The following is a 19,107-nucleotide window of genomic DNA, read 5'->3' on the forward strand; positions in this document are numbered from 1 at the left end:
GGATTGTGAGAGCCTACAAATTTGGATGGGAGTGGCAGTCAATAGGTTACCTGTATAGGAGAAGAGTCGAAAAGAAAGGTGGGAAAGATAAGTAGTAAGTCTTAGGGTAATGGTCCTGAATGAGTGAGGGGTAAGGAATAGGAACAAGGTAGGAGGAAAGATTCTCTACCAAAGGCCACAGTCATCACTCCTTAGAAAAGGAGATATTGGCCCTGAGCTCTCCCCAGATACAGAGAAGTCAACTACAAAAAGATTAATCAGTTTATTTGCATATATACATTGTCACTCCAGGGAGCCAGCTCCACTTCAGGAGTCCCCAGCTCCCCTCACCCAGCCAATACCCAAAACCTACATAGGAGACTGGGTCCTGAATAAACAATGCCCAGGACTCATATCCCAACTCCATAGGTTATAACAATTCATTTATTTAGCAAAAACAGAGCTAGAGGACAGTGCCCATGAGACATCCTTGCCTCTTTGTAAACATCGACAACCAGGCCACTGGAGCCCAGGTAAGTGTGCAAACATGAGGGTACCACACTGTGTGCCCAGAGGGCAAGGGACACAGCTGGCAACCGAACAAACCCGTGAAGTCCTGAGGGCCTGCCCCCCCCAAGCCCCCACTGGAGCCTGGCAAGTGCCAGGGGCAGAATCAAGGCAGCTACCCCATGCTCAAGGGCTCACATGAGATGGCAGCGGCGCTCTTGCCCATATGAATTCTCTACCCGAGCAATCTCCTGGATGACTTTGGTGAAGATGCCTTGAGTCAGCTGCAAGGGATAAGGATTCAGGGCAAAAAAAATCGTCTAGTTCACTGCCAATACCACCCAACTCTGAGGTGAATACCCCATTCCCCCACCATCCCCACCACCAAGCAGTGCCATAACACTGCTACCGCCACCACCTTCCTAATCTTCAGGCCCAGCACCTGCTTATCTCGAGCAGATGACTCCATAAATGTCGCACCCCAGGACTCTGCCAGCTTCTTCCCCTCAACAGCCTGGACCTCCCTAGAAGCAAATTTGGGACATGAAAATGAAGGACAGCAATGGCCCCATGTTCTCTGCAAAATCTTTACAGGAGCCTAGGACTGAGGCTTGAAATATGAAATGATAGTTTTTGAAATAGAAGGGTTGTTTTGTCTTACCCTTCAAGTTAGAAATGAAGAGGTAAAATGACTGGTTCGAATCAGTGGCAGAGCCACGACAAGACCCTGGCTCATTCCTAGTCCAGCTCACTTTCCTTCGCCTTAAGCTACAGAGATTTCCATACCTGTCTGGAGAGAGATCTGCCTTGTTCCCCACCAGCACCACTGGCAGCCTGGGAGGAAACAGCAGTTACTACAGGAGCCCCTCTGTTCCCCATGGACCCCAGCCTCCTTCAAATCAGAGCAGGACAACTCCCCATCAAACCAGACAGGATCTATGTCCTGACTTTCTCCTTAATTTGGATCAATATGCCCCTCTGTCCTCCCTCTCCCCTCGGGTCCACACTATGTCTTTATCCCCCAGAGCCACATACCGGGTTTTCCCGTGGCCTTCATGTAGCTTTTGGTACAGACTCTCAATGACTTGGAAACTTTAAACACAAGAAATGAATCTATAACTTTATTCTGGGACAGCCCTCAGATCCTCCCAAGTCTCCCACTCACAACCTTGGTCACTTACCTATGCAGAGAGGTGACAGAATACACAAGCACATAACCATGGACCCCAATGATGAATGAATAGGGCAGAATGCTGTACTCATCCTGACAAGAAACAGAAACATCAGTACCTAGATCCACAGCACTCAGATAGCCAAGGTTGGTGGGTTGTATCCTGGGGACCCTCCCTGTGGCACTCCCTACTCCAGTCACTTCTGTTCAACAAGTATTAATAGAGTAGCTCCAATCAGCGCTGCACACTGAAATGCTGCTAAAATGCTTTTCTTTTAATCCTACTTTACAGATAAGCCTCAGAGGCTACCAGACTTCATCTCCCAGGACTGAACTGCCACATTTAGATACCCTACCCCAAACTGGTACCTGCCCTGCTGTGTCCACCAGGTGTAGGTGAAACTCATCTTTGCCAAGAGTCACTATCTTGCTGTAAGCTGAAAAGAAAAGAAAACTTGACTGTGAGGTGCCTTGTAGGACTAGCAATCTGTGCCCCTATATATTGACATAGATGGGCCAGGTCTAGAGAGCTCTCCAGGAACCTGGAGAGACCATGTTAGGCTTCTTATTATCTACATATACACCATCCTGGACGCAGTATCTTGGAAAATCCACACTCTAGCTCCACTCAGAACAGGATTGCTAGAGGAGATTAGATTTAATGTTTAATTAAATCATCCCTCTGGCACCAGGAAAATCCCTAACTATGGACTTGGATGGGGCACCCAAGCCTTCCCTACCCAATCCCTAGGGGAGAAGTCTACTCACTGTTCTCCACAGTAGGATCATAGCCTTCCAGGAACTCGCCCTCCACAAATTGATGTGCTAAAGATGTCTTCCCTGTGGGAAGCAGAGGTAATTTTATCCAAATCACCCATCCATATTCACATCCTCTGTCCTTTCGGGCTGTGGCCCTGGACTAAAGGGGACCCCAAATTAGCATCCTAGCCTGGGAATGCCCCATGCAATGCTTTCCGTTAGGCTACCTTCACCCTCTTTTCGCCCTGGGTCGCTGCACCTTGGCCACCGGATGCATACAGTAGCGCCGCAGGAAGCCTTTCCCGCCGCCTTTCCCCACCCCACCCCACCCCTGGGAAGATCCGGGATTCCTTAGGACCCAGTCAGTCCTGCACCGGACACCTGAGACTTGCCCCACCCAGACCGCGCCCCCGCCATCAAATCCTGACCCCACCTCCACCCCCCAGAGTAACGCTGAGGACCACCGCGGTGATCCAGCAGTAAAGCCCACGTTAACTCTTACATGCTCCAGCTTCCTGCAGCCTTCTACACTACCACCACCCCAGCCTTTTCAACTCCAACCTTTCAATCCTCGCTCTACAAGCTGGTTCTAAGGATGCCACCATTTCTCCCTGGGTCGCGTACCCGCGGCAGCGCGCCTCCTCTGGCCAAAAAGCCGCGGTGCATCCGTGCTCTACCCAAGACCGAGACTCACCTACGGAGCGGTATCCGAGGATGACCACCTTCCTGTAGCGAACTAACGGCATGGCAGGAACCGGCCCCGAGGGGCTTGCAGAACTTGGGGCTGAGAGAGCCCCAAGAAGAGAAAGTCGAGTGCAGGCAGGTGTAGCAACCGGCACAGGAAAGCCGCTCACCCTGAAGCTGCCAGGGGCAAGATAGAGGGAAACCAAAACAAGCGCCGCGCCCGGAGCTGGCCACGTGATCACAACACAGCAAGACTAAGGCGAGGGAGCCGGGCGACCGGGGAACTACACTGCCGCGCCGCTCAGGGCTCCGCCCCCCAGGCCGCTCGCCATTGGTCCACTAGAAAGGATAGGGGCGGAGCCGTTGGCAGAAGCAAAGGGCGGGCCTCACGTGGAGCGGGAGAACCAGGAGCTGCGCGTGCGCAGACTAGACCCGGTTCATTCATAAAGAAACAGAAAGGAACCCGGGGTCCTAGAGGTGTTTGCGCCTTTGCAACCTAGTAAAAGCGGCTGCAAAGAATCATGGATGGATAATACCCGTTGTGGCTGGGCTGGATTTTCTGGTCAAAAGATTCTAGGCCTCCCTTTTGCAAGGTCTCCGGCGTCCTTGGGTAGGTTAAAAAAGGCCAAAGTTGCAATATATTCCCTCCGATTCCCCCAGACTTCAGCCCCAGATATTTTATTGTCGGGTTTCCACATCTTCCAGGATTTAACTTCGGAACTGCAAATCTTATTCCTGGGAAAATTGTTAGAATTTGTGGCCAAGTCCTCTGAGGTTTAGCTGTCATCATTATCACAGTGTTTTATTTATTCAACAAATACTTATTGCTATACTTACTATATGTTTTAGGCATTTCTCTAGCTTTGAAGATAGAGCGAAGAACATGACAGGTGAGGTCTCGGAACTCACAAAGCTTAAAACCTAGTTGGGAAGAAACAAACTTAAACAAGTAAGCATTAGATAGTATTAAGTGCTATATAGAGCAGTGTGAGAAGAAATAACCAGTTTAGATCAGTGACACTTCCTTTCAAAAGAAGCCCCATTTAAGCTGAAGTCTGAATGACAGTAAGGAGCCAGCTGGCAAAAGATTCAGACAGAAGAATCCATCAGTGCTATGGCGCTAGGGTGGAAATAAATTTGTTAAAATCCAGAAAAGAGAGAGAGAGAAAGCCAGTTAGCCTAAAGCAGATGAAATCTAAGAAGATGGCAGGGACCAGGCTATGTAGAGTAGTTTGGACTAATTCTAAGTACCCAGAAAGCTATTGATTATGTTACTAAGTAAGTCGGGTCATGACATGATCTGAATTGTGTTTCTAAAAGATCTCCCTGGCTGTAGAGAATGGATTGGGGTTTGAGAGAAACAGGAGCAAGTGGAGCAAGCAGGAAGATCAGCTAGGAGACTGTTACTTGTAGTCCAGGTGAGAGGTGAGGGTGGCTTGACTAGAGTAGTAGAGATGAATGAAGCTGAGAATTCAGTGTATGTTTTGAGGCTGAGGTTAAGCTGGCTTGCTTGCTGAAGGATTGGATACAGGAGGTGAGGGAGGATAAAGAGGAAAGAAACCTAGATTTAGAGTGCTACTTTGTGCCAGGTGTATTTCATTGTCATCCCATTTAATATTCTCCACAGCCTGAGGTTGTTAATTTGCATTATTCATTCATTCATGAACAAATATTTATCGCACAACCACCATGTCCCAGGCATCCTTCCAGGTGCTTAAAATAGAGCCATGAACAACAGGGACAGGGTCTTTGCTTACAAGGAGCAAGTATTTTTGGGGAGAAGACCAACAATCTACAAGCAAACAATAAATGAGTTACAGTTAAAAAGTAATAACTGCAGGGACCTCCGTGGTGGTCCAGTGGTTAAGACTCCATGCTCCCAATGCAGGGGGCCCCAGTTTGATCCCTGGTCAGGGAACTAGATCCCTCATGCCGCAACTAAAAAAGACCCCATGTGCCGCAATGAAGATCCTGCATGCTGCAACTAAGACCCGAAGTAGTGAAAGAGAGAGAGAAAGAAAGAAAAAGGTAATTACTGCGATGAGAAAAAATAAACAAGACATTAGTGGGCTAACCCACTGAGAGTAACCTGGGGTGTTACTCCTCTTTTTTTATATGATATCCTAGGAAGCTGAGGAGGTAACATTTGTGCCTGAGACTTGAGTAATGGGTAGCTATTATCACTGTTCTCTCAGTTGTAGAAACTGAGAGTCATACAGGTAGCACACAGAAGTTGTTTCTTTTGCAAGGCCCTGATGAGGTGGGTGTGTAGGAGTTAGACTGGATTAGAGGACAGGCTTTATAAAACTATGGAACCATCTCATGCTTTAAAATGTCCAGATTGGGGCTTCCCTGGTGGCGCAGTGGTTGAGAATCTGCCTGCCATTGCAGGGGACACAGGTTGGAGCCCTGGTCCGGGAAGATCCCACAGGCTGTAGAGCAACTAAGCCCGGGCGCCACAACTACTGGCCTGCTCTCTAGAGCCCATGAGCCAAAACTACTGAGCCCACATGCCACAACTACTGAAGCCCGCGCACTTAGAGCCCATGCTCCACAACAAGAGAAGCCACCATAGTGAGAAGCCTGCGCACGACAATGAAGAGTAGCCCCTGCTCGTCGCAGCTAGAGAAAGCCCACGCACAGCAACAAAGACCCAACACAGCCAAAATAAAATTAATTATTTAAAAATGTCCAGATCTACAAAAGTTGTTTCAAAGAGCCACCTTTTTAAAAAATTTTTATTTCTTTATTTATTTTTGGCTGCATTGGGTCTTCCTTGCTGCGCGCAGGCTTTCTCTAGTTGCGGCAAGCTGGGGCTACTCTTCCTTGGTGCGTGGGCTTCTAATTGCAGAGGCTTCTCTTGCTGCGGAGCCAGGCTCTAGGCACACGGGCTTCAGTAGTTGTGGCTCACAGGCTCAGTAGTTGTGGAACGCGAGCTCTAGAGCGCAGGCTCAGTAGTTATGGCTCACACAATTATTTGCTCCGCGGCACGGGGGATCTTCCCAGACCAGGGCTCGAACCCATGTCCCCTGCATTGGCAGGTAGATTCTTAATCACTGTGCCACCAGTGAAGTCCCCAAAGAGCCACTTCTTTTTTTTTTTTTTTTTTAGATGTTGGGAGTAGGAGTTTATTAATTTGTTTATTTATTTTTGCTGTGTTGGGTCTTTGTTTCTGTGCGAGGGCTTTCTCTAGTTGTGGCAAGCGGGGGCCACTCTTCGTGGTGCGCGGGACTCTCACTATCGTGGCCTCTCGTTGCGGAGCACAGGCTCCAGACACGCAGGCTCAGTAGTTGTGGCTCACAGGCCTAGTTGCTCCGTGGCATGTGGGATCCTCCCAGACCAGGGCTCGAACCCGTGTTCCCTGCATTAGCAGGCAGATTCTCAACCACTGCGCCACCAGGGAAGCCCCAAAGAGCCACTTCTTAATCTGGCCTCAGAAAGGAACCCAAATACATTTTCTACTGGGTAAAGGAAGTTCCTTGCAGACCAGCAATTTTATGCTGGATTATTGGGCTTGAATGAGGTTGGCGGTAGTTCCAGGTTAGGTTGTAAGCAGTGTAGGATAAAACAAAGAACTGGATTCAATTCAGTAAAAGTTTGTTCATCTCCTACTTTGTACCAGGCAGTCTTACCATGTTTTGCACACTAAGGATATAAAGATAAATAATATTGATAGATGCCTTTTATGCTGTTTGTCTTTCCACATTAACTCTCTACTCTTTTCCACCCAGATCTGTGTCCGGGAGGTAGACCTTGCTCCTTGGATTCCAGTGGGGTTCAGCCAAAGAGGAGTACTCACAGAAGATCAAATGGAAGGAAGAGAAGGTCTGTTCCCACACTGAAGGTCACAGCACCTCTCAAAGCACTCCCCCAACCCTAACACAGACAGCTCTCAGTGTTCTGTTTCCAGTAATTCCCTTCCCTTACCCTTCAGGCCTACAGTAATAACAGCCTCTCTCATACTAACCCGGAGGTGTTGTTCTATCCCTTTTGCTTCCCTACACCTTGCCCACACCTTTGTAAATAATCTCGTTATTAAATCATCCTCAAACTCTCTTGTTTGCAACCAAGAAGAAGGCAAAAGGACTAAGGCAAAGGGCTTTCTCTTGTAGTTTTTTCTGGATGAGAAGACCTCACAGAAGATTTTCACCTATGTCTTCTTGAACAGAACTGTATCATGTGGCCATCTCTACCTGCAAAAGAGCCTGGAAATTTTAGCATTTTCTTTTCCACCCTCTATAGTATAGAAAGGTAAAAGAGAATAGGAACAAATTTTTACAGAGCCATTCTACAAGACCTGCATATCTTGGGACCAGGATATTTGTTTGTTAAATATGTCACCGTAAAAGGTAGGGCATAAACGGTTACTTTGTAAAGATCAGAGGTAGGGACTTCCCTGATGGTGCAGTGGTTAAGAATCCCCCTGTCAATGCAAGGGACACGGGTTGGGGCCCTGGCCTGGGAAGATCCCACATGCCACAGAGCAACTAAGCCCGTGAGCCACAACTACTGAGCCCGTGTGCCACAACTAATGAAGACTGTGAGCCTAGAGGCCATGCTCCACAGCAAGAGAAGCCACCGCAATGAGAAGCCCGTGCACCGCAACAAAGAGTAGCCCCCGTTAGCCACAACTAGAGAAAGCCTGCATGCAGCAACGAAGACCCAACGCAGCCAAAAATAAATAAATAATAAATTAATTTTAAAAAATCACAGATATGCAAAGATCACCAGTATAGGATAAAATAAAGGAAGCAAACTATCCTAATGTTAGGTAAATAAGCTTAGAATAAAATTTCTAGTGACAGCATCATACATTGCTCTGTCTCAGACAGCTGAGATAAAATAAAGACGAAATGCTCCCAGAAAGCTGTTTTAATTATCTCTATGAAAAGTGAAAACATTTTTGCTATGTTTCCATTGAAATGATGGGTTCCATTTTACAGGTCTTCAGGGTTTCTTGGTTTTCCACAGTTTTGGTAGAGAAAGGCTTCACCTCCCTGCTGATGTATGTTATCGACTGTTGCATAACAAACTATATCAAAACTTGGTGGTTTAAAACAATAACAATGTATTATTTCTCATGATTTTGTGGATTAAATTGGCAGTTCTTCTGTCATCTCTCCTGGACTCACTCATGGGGCTACCAGAGGCCACAGACCCTGTTGGGTAGCCCTCTCTTTCAACTAGACACAGTTGCAGCCCCCTTGAATTCTTGTAATCCTTCCTTCCCTTGCCCCTTCAGGCCTAGGAGTTAGCACCTCTGATGACTCCCCACCGATGCCAGACTGAATGCTTCACCACACTTGTAGATACTTCATTACTCTGTCCACACCTTTATGAATATCCCTTTCATTATATTATCTTCAGTTTCCCATTTGAGTATGCAATCTGTTTCCTCCAAGGATTCTGAATGATACACCTCTGAATGTTATAGTAGGGAAAATTATCAGGCAAAAGATTAGAAGGCAGGGCTTCCTGGTGGCGCGGTGGTTGGGAGTCCGCCTGCCGATGCAGGGGACGCGGGTCCCGGTCCGGGAAGATCCCACATGCCGCGGAGCGGCTGGGCCCGTGAGCCATGGCCGCTGAGCCTGCGCGTCCGGAGCCTGTGCTCCTCAAGGGGAGAGGCCACGGCAGTGAGAGGCTCGCGTAACGCGCAAAAAAAAAAAAAAAAAAAAAAGATTAGAAGGCAAAATTATATCATCTCACATTACAGTATAAGTAGCTAGAAGCATGGAAGAAATTTTTCTTCAAAAAAGAAGAGAGAGGGAGGAAGGAAGAAAGGAAGGAAGAAAGAAAAGAAAAGTTGATTGATTCTGTCTGGAAGGATCAGAGATTCCACATGATAACTGAGCTGAGCCTTAAAGCTCAAGAAGGCTCTAAGCAAAAAGGCAAAATGCTGGGATGGTGAGGAATAAATTAGGAGTTTGGGATTAAAATATACACACTACTATATATAAAATAGATAACCAACAAGGACCTACAGTATAGCACAGGGAACTATACTCAATAACTTGTGTATTTCTTTTTATAAATTTATTTATTTATTTTTTGGCTGTGTTGGGTCTTCACTGCTGCCTGCGGGCTTTCTCTATTTGTGGCGAGCGGGGGCTACTCTTCCTTGTGGTGCGCGGGCTTCTCATTGCGGTGGCTTCTCTTGTGGCGGAGCACGGGCTCTAGGCGCGTGGGTTTCAGTAGTTGTGGTGCGTGGGCTCAGTAGTTTTCGCTCATGGGCTCTAGAGCGCAGGCTCATTAGTTGTGGCGCACGGGCTTAGTTGCTCTGCAGCATGTGGGATCTTCCCGGACCAGGGCTCGAGCCCGTGTCCCCTGCATTGGCAGGGGGATTCTTAACAACTGTGCCACCAGGGAAGTCCCGATACTCAGTATCTTATAGTAACCTATAATGGAAAAGAATCTGAAAAAGTGAATCAGTATATATATATATATATATATATATATATGTATATATATATGTATGTATATACACACACAACTGAATCACTTTGCTGTGATTTCCTGAAACTAACACAACACTGTAAATCAACTATACTTCAATAAAAAAAAATTTTTAAGGCAAAATGCTCAGAGAAGAGTGAAAGCACAGTGTGTCTGGAAATACAGAGTGGACCCTGTACCTGGAGCATTCTGTGAGGGGGAGCGACATGTGGAAATTCAGGCTGGAAATTTGACTGGGATCAGATCAGGGAGGGCTATGAATGCCAGCTTTAAGAATTTGGTCTTGGGGCTTCCCTGGTGGCGCAGTGGTTAAGAATCTGCCTGCCAGTGCAGGGAACACAGGTTCAAGCCCTGGTCCAGGAAGATCCCACATGCCGAGGAGCGGCTAAGCCCGTGTGCCGCAACTACTGAGCCTGTGTGCTCTGGAGCCCACGAACCACAACTACTGAGCCCGCGTGCCACAACTACTGAAGCCCGCGTGCCTAGAGCCCGTGCTCCACAACAAGAGAAGCCACCACAATGAGAAGCCCACGCACTGCAACAAAGAGTAGCCCGCACTCACCGCGACTAGAGAAAGCCTGCGCGCAGCAATGAAGACCCGACAAAGCCAAAAATAAATAAATAAATAAATAAATAATTTAAAATTAAGAAAAAAGAATTTGGTTTTTATTCTGTACCCCAGGGTTTTCAAAATATACAACTAGTGCTATGTAAGATGACTTAGGTAATACACAAAAGAAATTTCTTTTGCTATGTAATTTTTAATGTGTGGTAGGAAAAACAAGAGCTATAATGCCAAAACTCTGACTTCACAAATATTGTTGCTTAGAAGAGGTTGAAATTGGCAGAAAGAGAAGCCAGTGAAATTAGAGAAAAATATTAAACAATTATATGGGTGGAATGGGTCTATGGACATAGTCATGAAAATAGTACAAGGTTTGGGAAGCACTGCAATGAGCAAAGGGACCTTTGATGTTGCCTTGGTGGGAGTGTTATGGGGAGGGCAGTACCGTGAAGACAGCTGTGCTTTGTAAGGATCATGCTGGCGACCCTGTGGAGGAGGATGTACCGAGACAGACTGGTGCTGGAGGCAGGAGCACTGTTAGGAAGCTGATACCCAGGAGGAGAAAGGTGAGGGCCTGGACCACAGTAGCAACAGAGAGGATGGTGAGGACTCACACAAAGTGCACTCCAGATTCAAGTTAAAAAGTTGATGACCTGATTAATAGAGACAAAATTCCATTTATAGACTTAGAGGACAGGGGAAAAACGGGAATTGCTTAGTGGGGGCATGGGGAGAGTATTGAATTAATGCACTTTTTTTTTTTTTTTTTGCGGTACGCGGGTCTCTCACTGTTGTGGCCTCTCCTACCACGGAGCACAGGCTCCAGACGCACAGGCTCAGCGGCCATGGCTCACGGGCCCAGCCGCTCCGCGGCATGTGGGATCTCCCCAGACCGGGGCGCGAACCCGTGTCCCCTGCATCGGCAGGCTGACTCCCAACCACTGCGCCACCAGGGAAGCCCAATGCACTTATTTTTGACATGTGGATTTTGGGGCACCTCCCAGATTTCACATGTCGATGGGCCACTTAAGGATATGTGTCTCTAGGCACTGCCCAGAAAAATAGCCAGGATACACGTGCAGGCATGTTCCCTACATGTTCCATATGCCTGGTTCTTTCCTCACTCTTACACCTATTCTCGAATTCTGTTATCATGGAGTTTGATAAACACCAACCCATTTCAGAAAAATGAGAAGTACTTAGGTCCTCTCAGGGGACCTTGCTCAATCCACGGATCACAACCAGCAACTTCCAAAATAAGTGAATTATAACATATTAGAGCTGGAGGACCTTAGTGATCATCTGGTACAGTTATTCTGAAGGGTGAGGACACATAAGAGTCACCTGGAGGGTTTGTTAATGCACAGATTGCTGGGACCTACACCTGAGTTTTTGATTCAGTAGGTCTGGGTAGGGCCCAAGAATTTGCATTTTGAGCAAGCTTCCAAGTGATACTGAGGTTGCTGGTCTGGGGACTACACTCTGAGAACCACTGATGTAACACAACTTCTCCAGACTACAGGCTGAGAAACTGCAGCCTGGAGAGGTAAAGTGCATCATAGCAGCAAAACATATTGGAAAGAACATGGACTTTGCAGTCAATCAGACCTGGTTTCAGATCCTGGCTGACTCACTATGTGATCTCAGGCAGGTACTTAACTGCTCTGAGCCTCAGTTTCTCTTCTATGAAATGGTTAGAACAACAAGATAGTAGGTGTTTGTCATTCTTTCTGGCTGCCACAGAAAGATCGAGTTCCAGGGTGGATAGTGGCCGTGGTGTCAGCAGTGCCTTCCAGCACCCAGTCAGGGCATTGGTCTGCAAATTGCACTGTCTGGTGTTTAGTGGCAGTTGCCACAGTGCCCCTGTTGGCTTGGTTCTATGATTTGAGGCATTGTTTTTGGCTGTACAACCTTGGAACCCAGACCCCCAGCCCTCCTGTGACCTGCTTAAATCTTTCTGGAATCAAATACTTATTTTGCACAACTGTTGTGAGAAGTAAATTAGATAATGTATGTGATATCCCTATCACTCTGTTAAAAAATAGTTGGTACTCATTACATTGAAGCCATCATAGTAATTATCGTTATTAGTTTGAAAATGAATTCGCAGTTTGGCCAGAGAGGTATGCCCAGAGGCAGATGGTCTGGATCCCTCCCTGGACATCACTGGGAAAGATGCCGCTGGGAAGAGCACTCAGTCTAGACAACTTGGGAACTGGACTTGCTCAGGACCTCCAAACGCTCACGTGCTAGGGAAGCCTCACAATAATTCATGAACGCCTGATTTGGGTTCCCAAATCAGGGAACCAATTCGCCAATGTATGTATCTGTTGCTTTCCCTTTCCACTACCGAGGAAGTCTGCGCATCCTCTATCTAGGGCACTCCCTTTTCAGCGAGGTATCAGTTTGGTGCCTGATGAGCAGAACGTTAGGATAAAAGAAGAGGGCTAACTCTGTGAAGGTATTCTGGCCAGGACACGTGGAGGCCCAAAGAACCATCCCTGCCACATTTCGGCACTTCTCTCCCCAAGATAATTCTGGGCACCTGGTAACAATTCTGATTGACTGAGTTTCCCATTTGCCACATTCCATTTTGGATCAATAGATTGATATTGGTTGATCAATGACTTTTTCTTTCATTTTAGATACATTAATATCAAGCCAATAAAGTTGAAAGAAATGTTTTTCTTCTTCTACCTTACTCTTCACTTCCTCTTTGTCCAATCAACCACCAAGTCCTATCAATCCCACAAATACAAATATTTCCTGAAACTGTCCTTTCCATCTCCATTGCCACCTCTTTATCTCAACCAACATCATCTCTCATTATCTCATTATCCTTTTTGCTTGCTCTCCTCCCTGGGCCCACTCCCTTCTAACTCCATTCTCCACTTAGGAGCTAGAGTGATCTTTTTAAAACCCAAATTTGATCAGGCCACTCCTCTAAGCTAAAACCTAATTAATTTAATCCATTAAAATGACTGCCTGTTTCTCTAGAAAACTGTCAAAAATCCCCAGCATAGTACAATGCCTAATAGTATTTGCAGGGGCTTTAATAAATATTTGTTGAAGGGAGGGAGTCAAGTCTCTGGACCTGAGAGGAACTGCCTTGTCCCTTTGTGTGTTAATTTGACTTGTTTAAATCTCAGAGTACCTCCCTGTTTCCAACCTCTTGGAAACACCTCACTGTAGTAGCCTCTGGCATCTCTTACAAAGTGATTTTCCTCAAGGTCACACAGCTGGTGCATAGGCACCAAATAGAATATACAGCCCTATTATTCTTCACTGTGGAGCCACCATTATGTGAGAAGCAATCACAGTTGAAAAGTGACAACCACCAGTAGGATGCTTGATCCTCCTGCAACACTCCCACCAAGTTTCCAGGCCTCGGTATAGAGTCTTTCAAAGATAAAGGAAATCCACCTTCTTACCCCACCAAAGAAGCCCCTTCATCTTTAGACAATTCTACAAGTTATTGAAAATGAGACTTTTCAGAGAATAATCCAACCTAGCCAGTTTATCAAAGGATAGAGATAAGGAGGGAAAGGAGGTTGTGTGTGAGAGAGAGGCCCACATCCTCCCTCATGTGGTGGTGCTAAGGTGCTTTGGGCCAGCTGCCTCCAAGAGAAGAGGAAGGTGGGTGACTTTGACTCCAGCTTAGTTCAGGGAGAGATTCATGATATCTAGCCTCAAAGATTCTACGAGCTACTATAGAGATTCATGATATCTAGCCTCAAAGATTCTACGAGCTACTCTAGACTAGCCAGGGACTAGAACAAGGAGAGGATGTGTGTGGAGGAAACGGGATTAATCCCAGCTCGCATGCTGGGCGGAATCCCAGCTGCTGCAGCTGCTGAGGGCTTAACCAGCTGTTCCCTGGGCAGCTGCAATGTTCAGCCCAGACCTGGCTCTCAGGGTGGCAGCTCTGTCTCCGCTTAGGGCCATCAGCTCCAAGCAAAGTCAAGGCTCCGTGGAAAGAATCGCTGGAAAGCAAAAGAGAATAGCAGAAAAAGAGTCCCTAGTTCCAATAAATCCTTTTTTGACACCATGTGGTTTGAAAGCAGACCACTGTGTTCTTAGGTTATGTGGTCTCAAGGAGGGAAGTTGAGAGACAGTGGGGGTTCAGGTTTCAGAGAGAAGCAAAGCCAGGGCTTGAGGTACCACCTTCAGTTCTGTTTCTATCTTATCCTGTCCTGCTCCAGTTTCCCTACGCTGCCCCCACCTCCATCTGTTCCCATAACACGCTCTCTGTAGGGACGGGGGCATTTCCTACTTGTGGTCAGAATTAGCGATACTCATATGCTCAGATGAGAACCAACCTACTTAGGGATAAAGACGACCCAAAAAGCCCATCCAATTGGCAATTTCCTTTTTTATTTATTTATGGCATGTGGGATCTTAGTTCCCCAACCATGGATGGAACCCTTGCCCTCTGCCGTGGAAGTGCGGAGTCCTAACCGCTGGGCCACCAGGGAAGTCCCGGCAATTTCCTTTTTTTTTTTTTTTTTTGCGGTACGCGGGCCTCTCACGGCTGCGGCCTCTCCCGTTGCGGAGCACAGGCTCTGGACGCGCAGGATCAGCAGCCATGGCTCACGGGCCCAGCAGCTCCGCGGCATGTGGGATCTTCCCGGACCGGGGCACGAACCCGTGTTCCCTGCATCGGCAGGTGGACTCTCAACCACTGCGCCACCAGGGAAGCCCCAATTTCCTTTTTTTAAAATGCAAGTTTGACTTTTCCCCTCACCTGCTTCAAATCCTGCAATTGCTTTCAACTTCCAGACAGGATTGAAAATCCTTAAAGTCGACCCCATCTCCCGCTCACTATACTGAACTTGTCGATGCTCCTCAGATTCATCTTACTGTTGCTCCCCAACTCCAGGCCTTTGCACATGCTGTTCCCTCGGCTTGAACAACTCTTACCTATCGTACAGGTCTCAGCTTAAATGCCACTTCTCATCTCTTTACCACACTCAATAACCTTCTAACCACTTATGCCTGTCTCACCAGATGACCTGTAAGAGCGATGCCTGACTTTATTGTCCTATGCCCAAGGCACAACACAATATTTGACACATCGTAGCCACTCAGTAAACCCTTATTAAAGATACCGCTTTCTCATGGGAGATGTTCATCATTAACCAAGTCACATATAGAGACAATAACAGGGAGAGGAAGGTTTGAATGTGATAATTGACCACAAAATCCCCCACAGGAAAATACCCTAACCAGCCATAGGCTGCTTCCCATAGACAGCTGCCTCAGTTACCCAAACAGGGAAGAAAGCTTCCTCCAATATAGCAGGGACCACAAAAGCACAGTCAGGGATAAACATCTCAAGGCTCTAGGTCAGAAATGCTAATTTTTCAAGCAGAGTTGTTTATCTTCACTAAGGACCCCATCTTAGCACTGGCCTCTTCTTATTTCAAACATTTCTGGAAGCTTATATTATTCTGCTAGAGCTGCCATAACAAAATATCACAGACTGGGTGGCTTAGACATCAAACATTTATTTTCTCATAGTTTTAGAAGCTGGAAAAATCCAAGATCAAGTTTCCAGCCAATTTGGTTTCTGGTGAGAGCTCTCTTCCTGGCCTGCAGACGGCTGCCTTCTCACTATGGCCTCACATGGCCTTTCGTTGCACATGTGAAGAGAGAGAAAGCAAGCTCTCTCCTATGTCTTCTTGTAAGGACACTAATTCTGTCAGATCAAGGCCCACTCGTATGACCTCATTTAACCTTAATTACTTCTTTAGAGACCCCATCTCCAGATACAGCCACATGGGCATGAGGGCTTCAACATATGAATTTGGGGGGAGACACATGCATTCAGTCCATAACAAAGTGCAACATTCCCCTCCTCTAATTCAAAAAGAGCTGAGAGTCTTCTCATGCTTTCTGGCTCGGTGTACCAACCTGCCATGGATGACTGCCAGAGAGTTGCACCCACATCTGTATTTCCTTAACTGGTAGCTAGGTTGCTTTAGTTAAGGAAGCCAGTCATCCAGGCAGGAGGAAGAAGAGCCAATGAAAATGAGAGAGAAATAACTGTCAGAAAGCTAGACTTACTAGTGACCCAATGGAGGGAATGAGGAAGAGTCAAAACCAGCTTAAGTTCCCATAGGATGTGGCCCCAACCATCAAGGCATTCTTTTTTTTTTTTTTTTTTTTTTTTTGCGATACGCAGGCCTCTCACTGTTGTGGCCTTTCCCGTTGTGGAGCACAGGCTCCGGACGCGCAGGCCCAGCGGCCATGGCTCACGGGCCCAGCCGCTCCGCGGCATGTGGGATCCTCCCGGACCAGGGCACGAACCCGTGTCCCCTGCATCGGCAGGCGGACTCTCAACCACTGCGCCACCAGGGAAGCCCCCATCAAGGCATTCTTATTTCATTATGCCTGCCCCAAATTTCCTTATCTGTAATACAATCTCATAGGGTTATTGTGAGGACCAAATGAGAAAGTATGTAAAGTGCTAAAACAGGGCCTGGCCTGCAGTAAGTTCTCAGGAAATTTTAGCTACATATAGTTACATTTCCCAATTTCCTACTCTAACAAGTCTGCACATCTTCATCCCAGATTCCAAGTCCTCGCTCATGTTGGTACTTCTGTCTGGAATGGCCTTTCTAGTCTCCTCCACTTACACAGGCTACAACATCCTATTCAGGCCCTACTTTCTCCACAAGGCCTTCTATGTACAAATATGACATTTAGCACCCGTTCAACTCATCTTGATTAAGTAACAATGTTGCTTTGGCAGCTAACAATCTTATACCTTTAAGAAGCTATTTCTTAACTTTGGTGTGTTTTTCAGTGCCTAATATGGTGCTACACTGTAGATGTTCAGTAACTCCTGCTTGAAGAAAGGAAGGGGGGAAAAAATCTGGATTCTGGGCAATAAAAGGGTCACCTGAACCTTAAAGCAGTGCTTCTCAACTCCGGTTTCCCAGTATGTGGAGAGGTCTTGCCAGGATGATCACAAAATGCTCTGCAATTCTCAAAACAAGATTACTTTTAATTATACTTTAGTTCTAAAGCAAACCTAAATCTGTCACACAGCACCTTCTGAAGAACGGAGTGTTATGAAATCAAACAATTATAGGGACAACACAATCCCCAAAGGTCTGGGAACCATTGATAATGCTGCATCTGGTAGAGTGGTAAGGACAGAAGCAGACAGACAGCAGACAGCAGCAAAGGTAGTGAGAAACGGGTGCAGAGCATATAAAACTCAATGGTATCTACTCCACATTGGGCACATACATTGATATTGTCAACAATCCTGTCAGGGAGGGATCATTATCTCCAGATCTGCCTGACTTCCTGGCCATGCCCTTTCTTTCCCTAATCCTCCTTGCCAATTCTGTTAATGGGAAGGGGTGCTGCATTTGGAGATGTTGTGTGGCCGAGTAAATATGCCTTCCTGGCCATCTTCATAGAGATGGTACTCTTTGCTGCTTGAGGGAAGGGAATGGACTTTATTTTAGGAAGCTGGGAGGGCGTCAAGGGGACAAGAATAAGGAGGGATAGAAGTTGAGGGTGAGAGGTGAGCCTCAGGCCTGGGGAGTAATCTACAGGATGTAGTTTAAGGGAAACCAATTAGTTCTCCTTGTCCCCAGATATCTCCTGCCCAACATATTAAGGTGCTAGGAATCAGCACCATTATGGTCTTATGGTTTAAGGCCTTATTTTCAGCAGGCCTTTAAGATATATGCATTACATGATCTTTTGATCATGTAATAGGCCTGTGAAAACAGGCCTACCAACGTAGAAATACTAATTAGTTTATCAGTTTAGTCATCACCTGACAGTAGGGCATCAGGATCTGATAGAATGAGACAAGAGCAGGTTTAGAAAGTAGGAAGGAAAGGTCCACAGCTTGGACTGTGTTTCTGAAATCCCTCTGAAAGGGGGAGGGTGGTGGTAGTGGGCACCTGGTGTGGACTGAGGGAAATGGGAGGTGGAAAGATACTAAAGGTAAACTTAGCCTGCTTCCAAATGTCGGCTTTATCAAGCACTACCTGGAACCCTAAGTATGCTTTCACCTCCAGACACTGAACTCAAAGTGTCACAGGGTGAGGGAGGTGAGTGGGCAACTTGGATGCACATGGAAATCTGGAATACTACAGGCTACAACCATACCTCCAGCTTCCAGGAGCCACAGAGCTAAACCAGGTGCAAGGGATACAAAAGTGCCACTTTCCAAATGAGAGGCAGGTGGGTTCCTCGCCAGCCCCTGATACCTGTGGCTAAGCCCTGGCAGCTTAACAAGTACCATCCACCATCTCTTGCATCCTGGGAGAAGGCTCCTCTGCACAAATCCAGTCCACCCTCTGCGCAGCATTTTTCCTTTGGCCGGAAAGGGAACCGATCCTGAAGGCCACTAGAGGGCAGTATATAGCAGGGACCCTGTGCAGGAAGAGCATAGCCGCTACAGGGAAGGGTGGGCTCCTGGTGGTACCGCCAACCCCTACCATCCCCCGGGCCCTGACACTCTCCTTCCAGTGCAGTCCAACTTCCTCGGAGCTTCCATTCCTAACTCAGGGCCACTTGCCTGCCTGGATTCCAGGTGTCTGCTGCGTTGGACCCAGAGGTTCCAGAAACACCCAGGCCAGGAAAGCAGAGCTAGAAATAATGGGAGAGGGGAGAGGGGAACGGTGGAGGAAGCCAGTAGAAACAACAACCAGGACAGGTGATCAGGAAGGGGGCTCAGGTTTTAATTCCTATGTGCCCTCGCTTGGAGAGCCTGTGCCCCCTCTACCCCCATACATCTGGACTCAGCCCATCAGGAGGGATGGGTTCTAGCCCTCTGTCCAGGTTCTTTCTCTTGATCAAGAGTGTGTGGGGACTATCAGTTATGAATTAGCTAGGGATTCCCATGAGTCATCAGTTGGTCCAGTTACATCCCCCCAAAAAACATCAGCCCCATGTAGACCCCTTACACCAGAGTAGGATGGGGATTACGGTGATTCTTGAGGGAGGGACCAGGACTGCA

The 19,107-nt window shown here is 47.1% G+C and overlaps 1 protein-coding gene across 3 annotated transcripts; it reads right to left on the reverse strand.

Annotated features, from left to right (window-relative positions):
* Positions 1–238: 238 nt before the first annotated feature.
* On the reverse strand, positions 239–3,401 carry RHEBL1 (RHEB like 1). 3 transcript variants are annotated; one of them, XM_029204508.1, is made up of 8 exons: positions 3,111–3,401; positions 2,426–2,563; positions 2,027–2,094; positions 1,668–1,750; positions 1,522–1,578; positions 1,273–1,320; positions 929–1,010; positions 239–770 (listed from the first exon to the last, which is right to left on the reverse strand). In XM_029204508.1, the coding sequence occupies exons 1-8, from the start codon at positions 3,160–3,162 to the stop codon at positions 681–683; spliced, it is 618 nt and encodes a 205-aa protein (XP_029060341.1). In that variant the 5' UTR covers positions 3,163–3,401; the 3' UTR covers positions 239–680. The 3 variants fall into 3 exon arrangements, with proteins under 3 accessions (XP_029060341.1, XP_029060342.1, XP_029060343.1); XM_029204509.1 differs by having other exon boundaries at positions 249–770; positions 2,426–2,497; XM_029204510.1 differs by having other exon boundaries at positions 287–770; positions 2,426–2,515; positions 3,135–3,162.
* Between the last annotated feature and the right edge of the window lie 15,706 nt (positions 3,402–19,107).

The sequence above is a fragment of the Monodon monoceros genome, unplaced genomic scaffold, assembly GCF_005190385.1.
Source record: "Monodon monoceros isolate NGI ecotype Baffin Bay Population unplaced genomic scaffold, NGI_Narwhal_1 Super_Scaffold_6, whole genome shotgun sequence".
Lineage (NCBI taxonomy): Eukaryota > Metazoa > Chordata > Mammalia > Artiodactyla > Monodontidae > Monodon > Monodon monoceros.